The sequence below is a fragment of the Lithobates pipiens genome, unplaced genomic scaffold (assembly GCF_037356315.1).
Source record: "Lithobates pipiens isolate NorthernLeopardFrog02 unplaced genomic scaffold, aLitPip1_a1.2 Scaffold_18, whole genome shotgun sequence".
NCBI classification, from domain to species: Eukaryota; Metazoa; Chordata; class Amphibia; order Anura; family Ranidae; genus Lithobates; species Lithobates pipiens.
This window is the reverse complement of record NW_027507758.1, coordinates 506718403-506734868: the sequence shown is the minus strand read 5'-3', so window position 1 is coordinate 506734868 and position 16466 is coordinate 506718403. Positions and strand designations below refer to the sequence as shown.

At 43.5% G+C, this 16466-nt stretch overlaps 1 protein-coding gene across 1 annotated transcript in view; it reads left to right on the top strand.

Moving 5' to 3' along the window:
• The window catches only part of SH3YL1 (SH3 and SYLF domain containing 1), a 273258-nt gene that overhangs the window by 53654 nt on the left and 203138 nt on the right, over positions 1-16466 (top strand). Inside the window, exon 2 of the mRNA XM_077488694.1 lies at positions 6770-6880. Coding sequence (XP_077344820.1) covers positions 6770-6880 — 111 coding nt within the window. The remainder of the gene's footprint in view (positions 1-6769; positions 6881-16466) is intronic.

Sequence of the window (16466 nt, the reverse complement as noted above, 5' to 3'; positions counted from 1 at the left end):
TTTTTAGATCCGGACCAAGAAACAGGGCTCCAATGGTGTTGATTCCGGCTTCATACCAGTGCTTAATTGATAGGTCCGGAGAGAGAAGTTGGAGCGCTAGTAAGGGGAGATTGTTCAATGCAGCTCTGTGTATGCCCAGATGATCTTTGCGTATTGCACTCCATTGAGATAGGCAAGCCCTTACTGTGGGAAGGATGGATCGTGTGATCGGAAGAGACAACCAGATTGCAGCTAGGGTCAGTTGTGGGTCAGCTGGAAGAGTTGCTGCTTCGATTTGGTGCCATCTCGTGTTGGGGTCTTGCGACCAAAGTTGTCTCCCCTGATCTAGTATGATTGCCTTGTAGTACTTTTTAACGTCCGGCGAGCCCATCCCTCCTGAGGTAGAGGGAGTGCTTAGAACAGAAGATTTCAAGCGGGGTTTACGTCCTGCCCATATGAACGAATCTAAGGTACGCTGCAGTTTAGCTAGGTCTGCTGAGAGAATCGGAAGCGGGAGGGTCCGAAAGAAATAAAGAACATGTGAAAGGAGAAACATTTTGGTTAGGGCTATCCTACCAGCCCATGAAGCTTTCAAGGAGGTCATATTTGAGGATAAATTGTTCAGTTTCGTGAATAAAGAGACAAGATTACTTCGTAACAATCCAGAGGAGGGAGAGACCAGTTGAATGCCTAGATATTGCAGGGATGAACCGGGGGCCCAGGAGAAGGGTGCTATTTTAGTAATTTCTGCTTTGAGCACTGGCGAAATCTCTATGCCAAGCATGGCTGATTTTGAGTGGTTTAATTTGTAAAGGGAAGCTTCACTAAATTTATGGAGGACATCAGTCAGGGTAGGGAGGGATTTCACTGGGTCAGAGACAGCAATGATGACATCGTCTGCATAGAGACCTATCTTATGACAGGTGTCTTTCACATTAATACCATATATATGGGGGTGTGCACGGATGGACTGTGCCAGAGGCTCCATGACTAAAGCGAAAATCAAAGGTGAGAGTGGGCAGCCCTGGCGTGTACCATTAGTGATTCTAAAGGGATTTGAGAGAATGCCGGAAGTGCGGACCCTCGCAGTAGGTGAGGTATATAGACCTAGAATAGCTTTTAAGAACTCGCCCTCTATGCCAAATTTCCGGAGGACTGCCTCAAGATAATCCCAATGGACTCTGTCGAACGCCTTCTCTGCATCAAGTGATATCAGCAGAGAAGGCGTTCGACTGTGTTCTGCCCAGTGGATAAGGTCTACAAACCTGCGGGTGCCATCTGAGGCTTGGCGGCGGGGAATAAAGCCCACCTGGTCCGGGTGTATGAGGGAAGTCATGTGTTGTGAAAGTCTGGTGGCAAGAAGCTTGGCATACATTTTTAGATCGGTGTTAAGTAGCGAGATAGGGCGATAGTTAGCCGGGTCATCCGAGGCCTTCCCTGGTTTATGTATAGTGGAGATGGTTGCTTCTAGGGATTCCGAGGGGATCTCCCCTGTGGCCAGCATGTGATTAAAGGAGTTGCATAAATGCGGGGTCAGTTCATCTACAAACGTCTTATAATATTCGTTTCCAAAACCGTCTGGACCCGGGCTTTATGTAAGGGGAGACTTTTAATTGCGTTTTTAATTTCCAGCTGTGAGAAAGGTAAGGCTAGGTCAGCAGCTTGAGAAGGGGAGAGGGAGGGGAGGGCAACGTCGGAGAGAAATGTCTGGATATTCTCTGTCGTGGGTTGCGTATCTGTCGTGGAGTCTTTTAAGTTATACAATTGTTGATAAAATGCGCAAAAGCAGTTGGCTATGTCTCTGGGATTAGTCAGTCTGTTGCCTTTAGAATCTATTAGGTGGGAGATTGTGGATTGGGCAGTCCTGTGTTTGTATTGTTGGGCTAGAGCTTTCCCTGATTTGTTACCCTGAGAGTACCAAGTTAGTTTAAGTTTTCGGAGAAAGAATTCATGTTTATTCTGAAGATAAGTACTCAATTCTGACCTCAGTTTGCTGAATTCTGCGTGCGTGGAGGCAGAGGGCGATTTCATATTACTCTTCTCTAGAGATTTTATCTTATCTAGATAAGTGTTACGGGTCGCTGAGCGCTTTTTCTTCTCCTGAGCCCCTAGTCGTAGCAGAATTCCCCGTAGAACTGCTTTATGTGCGTTCCAGCACGTGGTGGGCTTGGGGAAAGAGTGCTGGTTTACAGCGAAATAATCTTTTATGGCAGTCTTGACCTGTTCCCTAATGTCCTTGGTGCTGATCAAGTTGGGATTTAGTCGCCAAATTGTGAATGGGGAGGTAGGAGAGGAGAGATTGAGAACCATAGAGATGGGGGCATGATCAGACCACGATATTACACCAATTTTAGTGGATGCAACTGCTTGCAGTAGCACTTTGGATGTCAGGAACAAGTCAATCCTGGAATATGACCTCCGAGCAGTGGAATAAAACGTATAGTCTCTTTCAGTACCATGTTGACACCTCCAGGGGTCATAAAATTCTTCCAGATGTAAAAAGGAGGAGAGGGTAGAGGACCTTCTCCTTTGGGGGGATGAGGAGTCCAATGCGTGATCTGGTACCGCATTGAAATCTCCACATAAAATGATTTGATCTTTCGGGTAGTGTTGTATTTTGGCGAGAATGGACTTAAGAAAGGGCTTTAGGTGAGTGTTGGGAGCATAGATGTTCACAATCACCATGGGTTTGTTATTGAAAGAAGCGGAAAGGATCAAGAACCTCCCTTCGGGGTCTTGCTCTACATTGGAAACTGTAAGTGCCACCGCAGAGCGCACTGCAATCAGAACACCTCTAACTTTTTTATCTGTGCGGGAATGAAAGATATGTGGGTAGCGTTTATTGGTACATTGTGGTGGGTTCCGGGAAGAGAGATGGGTCTCCTGTACGCATAAGATATCAGAATGAGAAGTCGCAGCTTCTCTCCATAAGAGGGAGCGCTTGAAAGGACTATTTAGTCCCTTAACATTAAGGGACGTGATTGTAAGGGACATTAGCAGATAGGGTCAGTTGTCAAGATGGTACTGGAATTGACGGACCTTTACAGCAGAACTAAGTACAAATACTAACTCTGTGAGCAGAGAATGAACACAAAAACCGTTGATTGTAAGTCAAGGTGAACAAGTAACCAAACAGTAACTTAAAAAAAAAAAAAAAAAATACAAAAACGAGGTTGCAATAAATCAAACAAACAGTATTGATGTACCTATATCTATGACCGGGAGATATAGAGACGTGAACCAAGGATCCAATTGGTCCCCGAAGGGACAGAAAGTGGCTTTGGATACGGTACGCTGGTAGATATGGGAAGAGAATAATGCCGTGTGCGTAGCACACAATGGCAGTTCGGCGTGTGGGGGTTCAAAAGAGGAGAGAGAAAACAGTCATCCACTTTAACCTGAGAAATCAAGCGCCTTGCCAAAAGGGGGGGTTGCCCAGGGGGGCGGCCCCCTAAGTTTGGAGGTTCAGGATTTAGGTTTCGTATCCCATCTATAGGGGATCTTTGCAGATCTAGTGTTCAGAGGCGGAGCCGGGGGAGCATGAGGGGCAATGCCCCAGTTGTGTAGTTGTTTGAAACCGTCCTTGGGGGTCAGAAATGCGACTTGTTGTTGCTGGTAGTTTACAAGAAGCTTGGTGGGGAAACCCCATTTGTATGCGATTTTATGTTCTATAAGTATCGCAGTGATTTGGGAGAAGGCCTTGCGTGCCTGTGAGGTAGCGGCTGAGATATCATTATATAGCTGAATCTTAGCGAAGGGATCAGGGAGGTTGCGTATGGTTCTTGCGGCCCTCATAATCTGCTCCTTAGTGTTAAAGAAGTGTATCCTAGCCAGGATATCTCTGGGCACTGTGTCTGGGAGGTGCTGCGGCTTATGGATTCTGTGTGCTCTGTCAATAAGGAGTTCCTGCGGTGTGAGAGCCGGTATAAGCTTGTGAAACAGCTGGTGCAAGTAGGGGACAATATCGGGGGGTGACACAGTCTCTGGGACTCCCCTGATCTTGATATTATTCCGCCTTGAGCGGTCTTCGAGGTCTGCGACTTTAAGACGCAGTTGGTGAATCGCAGAAGTATGTTCATCCTGAATGTCAACTACAGTGTTGTGAGAGCTAGTAGCAGCAGAGAGATGGTGCTCTATATGATCTATGCGCTCTTCCATGTCTTCCATTCTGTCCATCAAATGGTTAATGGAGGATCTCCTTCTGCATGTCAGCTTGTAGTGAAAGAAGCATGGCTTTCAATGTATGTTCAGATGCAGGGCTATCTGATGTGCTGTAAGCGGCCAGCGAGGAGCTAGTGTCAGTCAGCGCTGCTGTGGAACTACAAGTGCCAGCGCCATATTGCTTCTTCATTAATGGAGGCTTAGAGGGAGAGTGTGCTGGGGAGATTGCTGCTCTCTTACCTCTGTCAGCCGGTGACATGGAGGGCGAACGTTGCCACTCTCCAGAGTCCTCCATATCAGAGAGAGGATCCTCTGCGGGTGCAGGTGCTGCCGAGGCCGCTGGTTTCTGCTGAGGAGTGAGGCCTTCGTCCCGAACGGCGCCATCTTGGGCCTGCGCGCCGGCCGGCTTCATGTAGAAGTCTGTGAGCTTCTTCGCCCCGTGGACGGCGGATCTGCCTCGGGTCATGTCCCCGGAGGTGCGGGGTGATCCCTGGAGCTCCGTGGAAGGAATCGCGATGGCGGATGGCGGAAGGAATCGCGATGGCGGATGGCGCTGGATGCTGTGTGTAGCTGAGTGGATGAGAGGAGCTCAGCACTTATGCGGCCATTCCGGTCAGCGGCCAAGCCACGCCCCCCATACTTTTTTTTTTTAACCACTTCCCGCCTGGCCTATAGCAGAATGACAGCCGGGAGGGGGTTCAGTTATCCTGACTGGGCGTCATATGACGCCCTGCTGGATAACAGCCGCCGCGCGCCCATGGGGTGTGGATCGCGGCGATCGGTGGTGCGGTGCATCAGTCTGACACACCGCTACACCGATCTCAGTAAAGAGCCTCCGGCGGACTCTCTTTACCACGTGATCAGCTGTGTCCAATCACAACTCATCACAATGTAAACAGGAAGAGCCGTTGATCAGCTTTTCCTCACGTCTGAAAGATCGGCCATTGACTGGCATTATGAAGACAAAAAAAATCAGTGCCCATCCATGCCACCTATCAGTGCCACCTATAAATACCCATCAGTGAGTGCCCTTCATTACCACCTATGAATGCCCATCAGTGCCGCATATCAGTGACGATCATTGGTGCCCATCAGTGCCACCTCATTGGTGCCACCTCATCAGTGCCAGTCAGTGCAGCCATATCAGTGCCCATCATTCAAGAAGAAAATTTACTTATTTACAAAAGAATTTAACAGAAACAAAGAAAAACTTTTTTTTTTTTTTCAAACTTTCCGGTCTTTTTTTATTTGTTACGCAAAAAATAAAAAACGCAGAGGTGATCAAATACCACCAAAAGAAAGCTGTATTTGTGGGAACAAAATGATAAAAAATTTGTTTGGGTACAGTGTAGTAAGACCGCGCAATTGTCATTCAAATTGCGACATCGCTAAAAGGTGAAAATTGGCTTGCGCAGAAAGGTGTATAAGTGCCTGGTATTGAAGTGGTTTACTAATTAATTAAAAATAAAAAAAGCAGTTCTGGCTTCTGTTTAGACCAGGGGTCTTGGATTGACATTCACAGGGGCCCAGTATGTAAAATGTTCTTAAGGCAGAGGTCAGAGTCTCATGTTTGCGCTATAACACATCGCAGCCTCTTTTACATCACAGTCCCCCCCCATACATCAGTGTCTTATCCCCCCCCTTAACATCACATCTCCCCCTTTACATCAGTATCCACATTCCACCTTTAAATTGAAAAACCCCCTTTACATTACAGTGCCTCATTTAAAGCAGTCCAACAGTGTCTTCAGTTCCCCTTCACATCACAGTGCCCCCTTTACACATCACAATGTCCTTTTATACATCACAGTGCTCCCTTTACACATCACAATGTCCTTTTATACGTCACAGTGTCCCCTTTACACATAACAGTGTCCCTTGCAGTCATAGCCCCCTCTCCTACTTTACATTACAGTCCCCTTATCATCATTCAGCCTCCCATGCACAGTCCTACTAGGGCAGAGGCAATGTTAAAACCTAAATATAGCAGCTGGATGTTCCCTCTCTCTCTGGCCTCCCGCAAAGCCACCGCTATCATCCTCAGAGCAAGCAGGGGGTGGGAGGTGCTGCATATTGAGACATAGGGTGGTAACCAACTAATTTTATTAACAAGCAGGTGATTACTGAATTCTGCCATTGAGTCCCGATATGAGGCACTTCCCCACCCCACCTGCTGTAAAGATGATATTGATGGACAAGCAGGAAACCAGAGAGAGAGAACACCCATGCACAGCTGCAGTCTGGACAGGACTGTCACTCAGTCTGGACTGCAGTCCGCCATTTTGTGAAATTTTGTGTAGACTGAAGACCTCCTGTGACTTGCATACATTGACGCACAGAGTGTCGTTATTACCATTCTTAATCATTACAGAATGGCTGGTGGCGTAGAAAAGAGGACCTGCTGTGTCAAATGACTGGGTTGAAAACATCTACTTTACAAACAAGCCTTCCTCTAATGAAAAACTGTTGTGTTTCTTGACAAATTCAGCAAGTCCAAAATGTTTAATTTAGTTTCCAATTGTTGAAACTGTATTTCCTAATGAAGTTCCTATATTTGTACTAAAACTGAAATTTACATTTACTCATATACTGTACAGAAATAATAAATTCATCTGTATTTTATTTGCAGTGAATAATCCTATTCCTTCCAACCTGAAGTCTGAAGCAAAAAAAGCAGCAAAAATTTTAAGAGAATTCACAGAAATTAGTTCTAGAACGGGACCAGATAAAATTATCCCAGGTATATTTGTGATTTTATATTTATTTTGCTTTTTGTTGTTCCATTTCAAATATTCAGCTGTGTTGGCAGTGTCTCCATAAAGAGTACTTGTCACCTGCCATGCTATCACATAAGGGGCTTGTTGGCTGCCTTGTGATGGCAATAAAAAAAATGTAAAAGTGTAGTAATAATAAAATAAAAAAAATTCATGCATACCTGTCAAGACCTTACAGACCCCATATACTGTAAGAAGAATGCAGCGAAGGGCAAGCACATATATGTAAACACCAGTGCTCCTTAAGCCGCGTACACACGGGCGGACTGTCTGGCCAACTTAGTCCGTCGAAACACATTTCAGCGGACAGTCCGCTCGTGTGTGGGCTTCAGCGGACTTTTTCAGCGTGCAGTCTGGCGGACTAAGTATTTCGGAATTTCCGTAATATTCTCCGTCGTACTTTGGTTTCAGCGGACAATCCGCTCGTGAGTAGACTAGTTCGACGGACTAAGTATGGCGCATGCTCAGAAAGGATTTACACGGCGAAAGGTTGCATTGCTGTGTATTGGACTTCCTATTTCTAGTCCCGTCGTACGTGCTGTACACGTCATCGCGCAAACTTTCGACGGACTGTTTGTGCATCCGTGTGTGGTCAAGTCCGTTCATTCGAAAGTAGGACGGACTGTCCGTCGGATTGTCTGATGGACTAAGTTGGCCATACACTCCGCCCGTGTGTACGCGGCTTTACATTATTGCGAATATCAGCATGGGAGCATCATTCATGGCTAACTTTAAACTGATAACCTGTAAAGGCTTTTAAAGCATTGCCTATGAAGAGTTTTGGATACCATAGTTTTTTGTCATTCAAGGAGTGTGCACAATTTGAAGATGTCTGGTATCTACTTAATCTATGCAGCACAATCTTTAATTTTTTACCTAACAATTTACTGTGCATCCAAAAAGTATTCACAGCGCTTCACTTTTTCCACATTTTGTTATGTTACGGCCTTATTCCAAGATGGATTAAGTTCATTATTTCTCTCAAAATCCAGCAAACAATACCTCATGATGACATTGTGAAAGAAGTTTGTTTGAAATCTTTGCAAATTTCTTAAAAATAAACAACTAAAAAAATCCCATATACATAATAAGTATTCACAGCCTTTGCCCAATACAGTGTTAAAGCACATCTGGCACCAATTACGGCCTCAAGTCTTTTTGAGTATGATGCAATAAGCTTGGCACACCTATTTTTCTGCAATTTCTCCCATTCTTCTTTGCAGGACCTCTCAAGCACCATCAGGTTGGATGGGGAGTGTCGGTGCACAGCCATTTTCAGATGTTTCCAGATATGTTCAATCGGGTTCAATTCTAGGCTTTGGCTGGGCCACTCAAGGATGTTCACAGGGTTGTCCAATAGCCACTCCTTTGTTATCTTGGCTGTGTGTTTAGGGTCGTTGTCCTGTTTGAACCTTTGCCCCAGTCTGAGGTCTAGAGCGCTCTGGAGCAGGTTTTCATCAAGGATGTCTCTGTACATTGCTGCATTCATCTTTTCCTTGATCCTGACTAGTCTTCCAGTTACTGCCTCTGAAAAACATACCCACAGCATGATGCTTCCACCACCATGCTTCACTTTGTGGGCACTACTGTGCCCAAAACCTGAAACTTGCCATTTTAAATTATACAACAGTAAAGAAAAGCACATGGAGACGCACTAAAGTAATAATAATAGGAACACACGACAAATACTTACTTTTTTGCAGCACTTTCTTGATCCTTCTGTACTGATCTTGCTCCCTCAATTTCAGGTCTGACCAGCGTTTCCTCAATTGCTCCTTAGATTGTCATACCTCAAAATTCCTGTGCAGACTTCTCACAACTTTAGTCATGATCTCGGCCTCACATTTGGGTTGCTGTACGGTCCATACTTCCCATCATAGTCGGCCTTCTTCAAGATGTCCACCATCTCTACAAAGGACATATTTGAGGCCTTATATCTCCCTCTCGATCGGGAACTGCCTTGCTCTGGGCTTTTGTTGTGCTCCTCGTTGCTGCTATTATCACGCACCTGCTGTCTCTCCGCCATGTGCCCTCCCACTGTGCCTAAAGAGAAGGGGCAGGGAATACACTAGAAAGAAGGTCAGGGACGGCGTTTCACGCATGTAGAGAGTATATAAAGCATAACGCGTGTGCGTCATTTGTATGATCTGTGAGAGGAGGACGGAGTATCGTAAGCGCCGATCATGCAAACGAAAAGAGGGGGCTGGAGAAAGTGCTCCCCCACCTGAACCGTACCAGGCCACATGCCCTCAACATTGGGAGGGTGCTTTTTTTTAAACTTTTTAAAACTTTTTTTTTGCATTGGTACATGTCCCCTGGGGCAGGACCCAGGTCCCCAAACACTTTTTATGACAATAACTTGCATATAAGGCTTCAAAATTAGCACTTTTGATTTCTCCCATAGACTTGTACAGGGTGTTCCACGGCTTTCGAAATTTGCCACGAACACCCTAAATTGTTCACTATTCGGCGAACAGCCAATGTTTGAGTCAAACTCATGTTCGACCCAAACATAAAGCCCATCCCTAGTCTCTGGACTTCAACAAGGCCTTTGACACCTTGTCATGGCCATACTTAAAGCAGGTTCTCCACCCTTATGGTTTTGGCACCTCTTTCTTGAGTTGGGTATCAGCAATCTATGACTCTCCCCAGGCCAAAATCAAATACTATGGCTTTCAGTTGCCTCTTTCCCCATTAATCGAGGAACCCGACAAGGGTGCCCACTCTCCCCACTTTTATTTATCCTGGAACTGGAAACCTTGGCGGAGGCGATCCAAACCCATCCAGACATAACAGGGGTAGAAGTAGTCGGTACCCCACACAAAATATCGTCGTTCACAGATGATATCTTACTGTCCATAACTAAACCTAGAATCGCTCTCCCCAATTTACTTTCTCTCTTAAACACCATTACGATGTTCTCTGGCCTATCCGTCAACCCTGCCAAATCTAAAGCTACGTTGATCAACCTCCCACCCTCAGAGCTGACATCCCTACAATCTGAATTCTCCTTTTAGTGGTTGACATCATTGCCCTACCTGGGGATTAGGCTTACTCAATCGTATGCAGAACTTTATCAGGCCAATTTTCCCCCAATGTTTTGGAAGCTAGAGGCTATGCTCTCCTCCTTGTCCCATCTTCCGTTGTCCTAGCTTGTTAGAATAGTGACTGTGCGTATGACCTACCTCCCAGTCCAGGTCCCTTCCCATATTCTGTGCATACACCAACCCAAGTTTCTGCAGTTTGTCTGCGGCTCCACGAGACCCAGAATTAATAATTGGGTTTTGTACGCCCGAAAGATCAACGTTGGCCTCTCGGTTCCTAAATTATAAGCTTATTATACTGCAGCAGGTATAGCCCCACTATCTCACCTCCATGAGTAACATCAAATGCCATTATAGGCCACTATTGATTTAACCACTTAAGCCCCGGACCATTTTCCAGCTAAAGGACCAAGCCCCTTTTTGCGATTCGGCACTACGTCGCTTTAACTGACAATTGCATGGTCGTGCGAGGTGGCTCCAAAACAAAATTGACGTCCTTTTTTTCCCACAAATAGAGCTTTCTTTTGGTGGTATTTGATCACTCCTGCGTTTTTTATTTTTTGCGCTATAAGCAAAAAAAGAGCTACAATTTTGAAAAAAGCATTATTTTTTTACATTTTGCTTTAATAAATATCCCCCAAAAATATATAAAAAAAATGTTTTCTTCAGTTTAGGACAATACGTATTCGTCTACATATTTTTGGTAAAAAAATCGCAATAAGCGTTTATTGATTGGTTTGCGCAAAAGATATAGTGTCTACAAAATAGGGGATAGTTTTATGGCATTTTTATTAATAGTTTTTTTTTTACTAGTAATGGTGGCGATCAGCAATTTTTATTGTGACTGCGCCATTATGGCGGACACGTCAGACAATTCTGACACATTTTTGGGACCATTGGTATTAATACAGCAATCAGTGCAATTAAAAATGCACTGATAACTGTAAAAATGCCACTGGCAGTGAATGGGTTAACAACTAGGGGGCAGTGTAGGGGCTAAGTGTGTGTGTTTTTTTTTTTTAACTGTAGGGGTGCGTGGCTTGGTGTCTGACGTCACTGATCGTCTTTCCCTATAACAGGGAACAAACGATCAGTGACAGCCTCAGTAGGAAGCACGAGGAGAGGTTTGTTTACACTTACCTCTCCTCGTTCTTCAGCTCTGTGACCCGATCGCGGGACACCAGCGGCAATCGAGACCGCGGGTCCCACGGTCACGGAGCTCAGGACCGGGTCACGAGCGTGACGCTGGCGGCGCACTCGTGACCCACGGCTGGGCACTTAAAGGGCAACGTACCTGTACATGCTTGTGCCCAGCCGTGCCATTCTGCCGACGTACATCGGCGTGAGGCGGTCCTTAATCGGTTAATGGACTCTCACTCTACACCGATAGCCTCCCTCCCCTGGCTCCCATGAGCACACCCGCCCGAACACGATTGGACCATGTCTGACACACTCCCTTCAGCTGTGGGACTTGGTCAAATACTCAGCGGGCCTGATTTCTCCTCATCTTCCCCTACTCCGCTTCCTTCACTTTCCATTATTCCCACCAGGACATGATAACCCTCAACAGTTCTCTTGGTGGACTGAGAATGGTTTTACAGATATTCATTCCTTGTTCACCCCTACCAGGATAGTTTAATTTACAGCTCTATATTCCTCAGGTGATATCCCCCTCCGAGAGCACTACAGCTACTTACAGCTTTGATACTTTATACAAAATTGAATAAAGTTTTGTCCAACCCCTTATACTTTACCCCTTTTGAAAGCCTTTGTAGATCACGTCCCCAATCTTCTGGTCTAATTTCTTTAATCTATGCAGCCATAATTTGTTCCAAATAACCTCAATTGAGACCCTATCACCTCCAGTGGGAGGCGGAGCTTGAGAAACAGCTGGACCCAGAAGACTTGCAGATCATTACTATTGCACTGTCCAAATGCTCCAGGAATGTTCGCTTCTTGGAAAATGCTTATAAAGTCCTCCTAATTATACTCCTGATAATCGCTTCACTTATGATTCTGTAAGACTGTTATTATCTAAATCGGGTGCAGCGTCTTGCCAAATCCCAAGGTCCTATGATATGACAATAACCCAGTGCTGGTTATACGTATTCACCCTTGGCCTTCAGAGGCCTGAACAATTCACTGCGACTTGGATTATCCCTTTTTTAAGTTTTCTGTATTCTTTTTTTTGTTCCATGCTATGACCATCAATGCTGCTGTATTGTTATGTTGTACTGAACTTTAATGAAACCCTTTGTACAAGAGAAAAATGCAAGGCGTTCTGCAGTGCCTTGCGAAAGTATTCGGCCCCCTTGAACTTTTTAACCTTTTGCCACATTTCAGGCTTCAAACATAAAGATATAAAATTTAAATTTTTTGTGAAGAATCACCAACAAGTGGGACACAATTGTGAAGTGGAACGAAATCTATTGGATTTTTGAAACTTTTTAACTAATAAAAAAATGAAAAGTGGGGCGTGCAAAATTATTCGGCCTCCTTGCGTTAATACTTTGTAGAGCCACCTTTTGCTGCTATTACAGCTGCAAGTCGCTTGGGGTATGTCTCTATCAGTTTTGCACATCGAGAGACTGAAATTCTTGCCCATTCTTCCTTGCAAAACAGCTTGGATGGAGAGCGTTTGTGAACAGCAGTTTTCAGCTCTTTTCACAGATTCTCGATTGGATTCAGGTCTGGACTTTGACTTGGCCATTCTAACACCTGGATACATTTATTTGTGAACCATTTCTTTGTAGATTTTTCTGTATGTTTGGGATCATTGTCTTGTTGGAAGATAAATCTCCGTCCCAGTTTCAGGTCTTTTGCAGACTCCAACAGGTTTTAATCCAGAATGGTCCTGTATTTGGCTGCATCCATCTTCCTCTCAATTTTAACCATCTTCCCTGTCCCTGCTGAAGAAAAGCAGGCCCAAACCATGATGCTGCCACCACCATGTTTGACAGTGGGGATGGTGTGTTGAGGGTGATGAGCTGTGTTGCTTTTACGCCAAACATATCGTTTTGCATTGTGGGCAAAAAGTTCGATTTTGGTTTCATCTGACCAGAGGACCTTCTTCCACATGTTTGGTGTGTCTCCCAGGTGGCTTGTGGCAAACTTTAGACAAGACTTTTTATGGATATCTTTGAGAAATGGCTTTCTTCTTGCCACTCTTCCATAAAGGCCAGATTTGTGCAGTGTACGACTGATTGTTGTCCTATGGACAGACTCTCCCACCTCAGCTGTAATTCTCTGCAGTTCATCCAGAGTGATCATGGGCCTCTTGGCTGCATCTCTGATCAGTCTTCTCCTTGTCTGAGCTGAAAGTTTAGAGGGACAGCCAGGTCTTGGTAGATTTGCAGTGGTCTGATACTCCTTCCATTTCAAAATGATCGCTTGCACAGTGCTCCTTGGGATGTTTAAAGCTTGGGAAATCTTTTTGTATCCAAATCCAGCTTTAAACTTCTCCACAACAGTATTATGGACCTGCCTGGTGTGTTCCTTGGTCTTCATGATGCTCTCTGCGCTTTCAACAGAACCCTGAGACTATCACAGAGCAGGTGCATTTTATACAGAGACTTGATTACACACAGGTGGATTCTATTTATCACCATCAGTCATTTAGGACAACATTGAATCATTCAGAGATCCTCGCTGAACTTCTGGAGTGAGTTTGCTGCACTGAAAGTAAAGGGGCCTAATAATTTTGCACGCACCACTTTTCAGTTTTTTATTTGCTAAAAAAGTTTAAATTATCCAATAGATTTCGTTCCACTTCACAATTGTGTCCCACTTGTTGGTGATTTTTCACCAAAAATTAAAATTTTATATCTTTATGTTTGAAGCCTGAAATGTGGCAAAAGGTTGAAAAGTTCAAGGGGGCCGAATACTTTCGCAAGGCACTGTATAAATAGCGGAGGTGCCAAGCAGAGGACTCCCTGTGTCTTCAGTGTGCAGAGGGGAAGCCACTCGGCACAGAACCCAAAATATTATGGCTCTCTTGCGGCTACTATAATGATTTAAAGCAACCCCGTAAGCCCTCCAAGTATCATATATTAATATTTGCAGTATATTGAGCCAAACTGCAGCAATATAATATAATTTCTGAAATTCAACTTTAAAGCTCAATTAAACTTTCAGTATAAATGTGGAATGTACCGGTATGTTCCTTGCTAAAGAACATTATTTTTTATTAAATTGTTACACTTTAAAATCCTTGGAATGTATATTGATTACCGGGGGGGGGGGGTTATTTTTTTGTTTCTTAACAAAAGTGGAGTTACTCTTTTAAGTTGCTTCTTTATTTTATTTTTATTGCCAGAAAATTACTTAGACCCCCCCAACAATGAAATATTTTAAGAATGCAGAGGCCCTGTAAAATTGAATGGTGATAGCTGAAATCTTTTTATGTCACACAGTATTTGTGCTGCTGTTTTCAGGAAAAAATACATTAAACTGAATTTTAATGCATGCAAACACAATATAATTAAAAATTTTTGGTAAAATATAAATATTAAAGGTGGGGTTGTGTTGAACACAAATATGCCTTACATATTGTGAACGTATGTGAAATGTTGAAAAACTACAGTACCCAAAATTGTCCATAGGCAGTGCTTTAAAGGCCCTTACAAATTATCACTTTAGACATATTTAGACATAATTGTGAATTATGGTCCCAGAATTATTGCACTCACTCTGACGTTTATGGCAATTCTTTACATATGTTACTCAATTGCTGTTTACCTAAACGTGTGCATCCTAGGTTCAACTTTGCACTTTTTTTTGTGTTTAAGTTTATTTCTATCACACGGGGGCAAACTAGCTCTTCTGTCTAGTGCAGCAAATGAAACACAGATGGACTGTAGTCAGGGAATATCAGCTCTGAAATCAGAAGTGGCACAATGTGCTCATCTTTTCAGGCTTCATTACATGCAGAGGAAATTGAGGAACAGATGTTCCTTGATCTCCTCCCACTCTCACTGTTGGGACAGTTAATAGCAAACTTGGCTTCCCTGCAGGAAAGAGAGAGCCTGGGGACCACTGTGGCCAGTGGCCCCTTTCACAACTGTAAAAGTGATTGGGCAGCTATACAGCCACCCAGATCACTTTTACTAAACAGCTGATCGCTGGCTAAAAGAAATAATGAACATTTCTAACAATACATAAATTACCAATAACCACAAAATATCAATGTTTTTCAAATATTACTGATACTGTGACAATATTACTTATTTTCTGTCACCATTTTAATTTGCATATGCAAATATTTCATTAAGGAGTGTAGTCTGGTTGGCCCTCAATGTATATATCCCATCTAGTCTTCCTCCACAAAATGGAATTATCAGTCCCTACCACTAGGATTTTTATGAACGTGAATGAACACTACAAAATCAATAGCAGAGGTGTCAAACATATGGCGGAGACCAACATGTCTACTTACTGGGGTAGAGCGTTTGCTGTTTTCAAACAAATAAATATAATCATGAATCATGAATTTAGTATCATCCATCCATTTATCCTACCCAGCATTTATATGATCAATGTGGGCATGTTCTTGTTGTTTCATCCAGTGAAAGTAAAGCAAAGTCATCGGCTGCATCTGATTTTTTTATCAACACTTTTAATGTCTACCTTATTTCCACATTTATATATGGTCTTATTCTATGCAACATTGTGCATTTTAAGCACAACCACTACAGAATGCAATTTTGTCCCTTAAATATTTCTTATCTTTTTTACCAATTAAATCCCTAATATATTTGTTGCATACATTGCATTTTGTGAATATAGCTGCTGTGCAATTTATTCATATATTACTCAGCAACAATTATACATTTTTACAGGTACTTATACAGCGCTGACAATTTATGTTGCTTTTTATATATACTGTGTGTGTGTGTGTGTGTGTGTGTGTGTGTGTGTGTGTGTATATATATATATATATATATATATATATATATATATATATATATATGTATGTATGTATGTATGTGTGTGTGTATATATATAATATACAGTACAGACCAAAAGTTTGGACACACCTTCTCATTCAAAGAGTTTTCTTTATTTTCATGACTATGAAAATTGTAGATTCACACTGAAGGCATCAAAACTATGAATTAACACACGTCCAATTATATACTGAACAAAAAAGTGTGAAACAACTGAAAATATGTCTTATATTCTAGGTTCTTCAAAGTAGTCACCTTTTGCTTTGATTACTGCTCCGCACACTCTTGGCATTCTGTTGATGAGCTTCAAGAGGTAGTCACCTGAAATGACTTTCCAACAGTCTTGAAGGAGTTCCCAGAGATGCTTAGCACTCGTTGGCCCTTTTGCCTTCACTCTGCTGTCCAGCACACCCCAAACCATCTCGATTGGCTTCAGGTCCGGTGACTGTGGAGGCCAGGTCCTCTGGCGCAGCACCCCATCACTCTCCTTCTTGGTCAAATAGCCCTTACACAGCCTGGAGGTGTGTTTGGGCTCATTGTCCTATTTGAAAAATAAATGATGG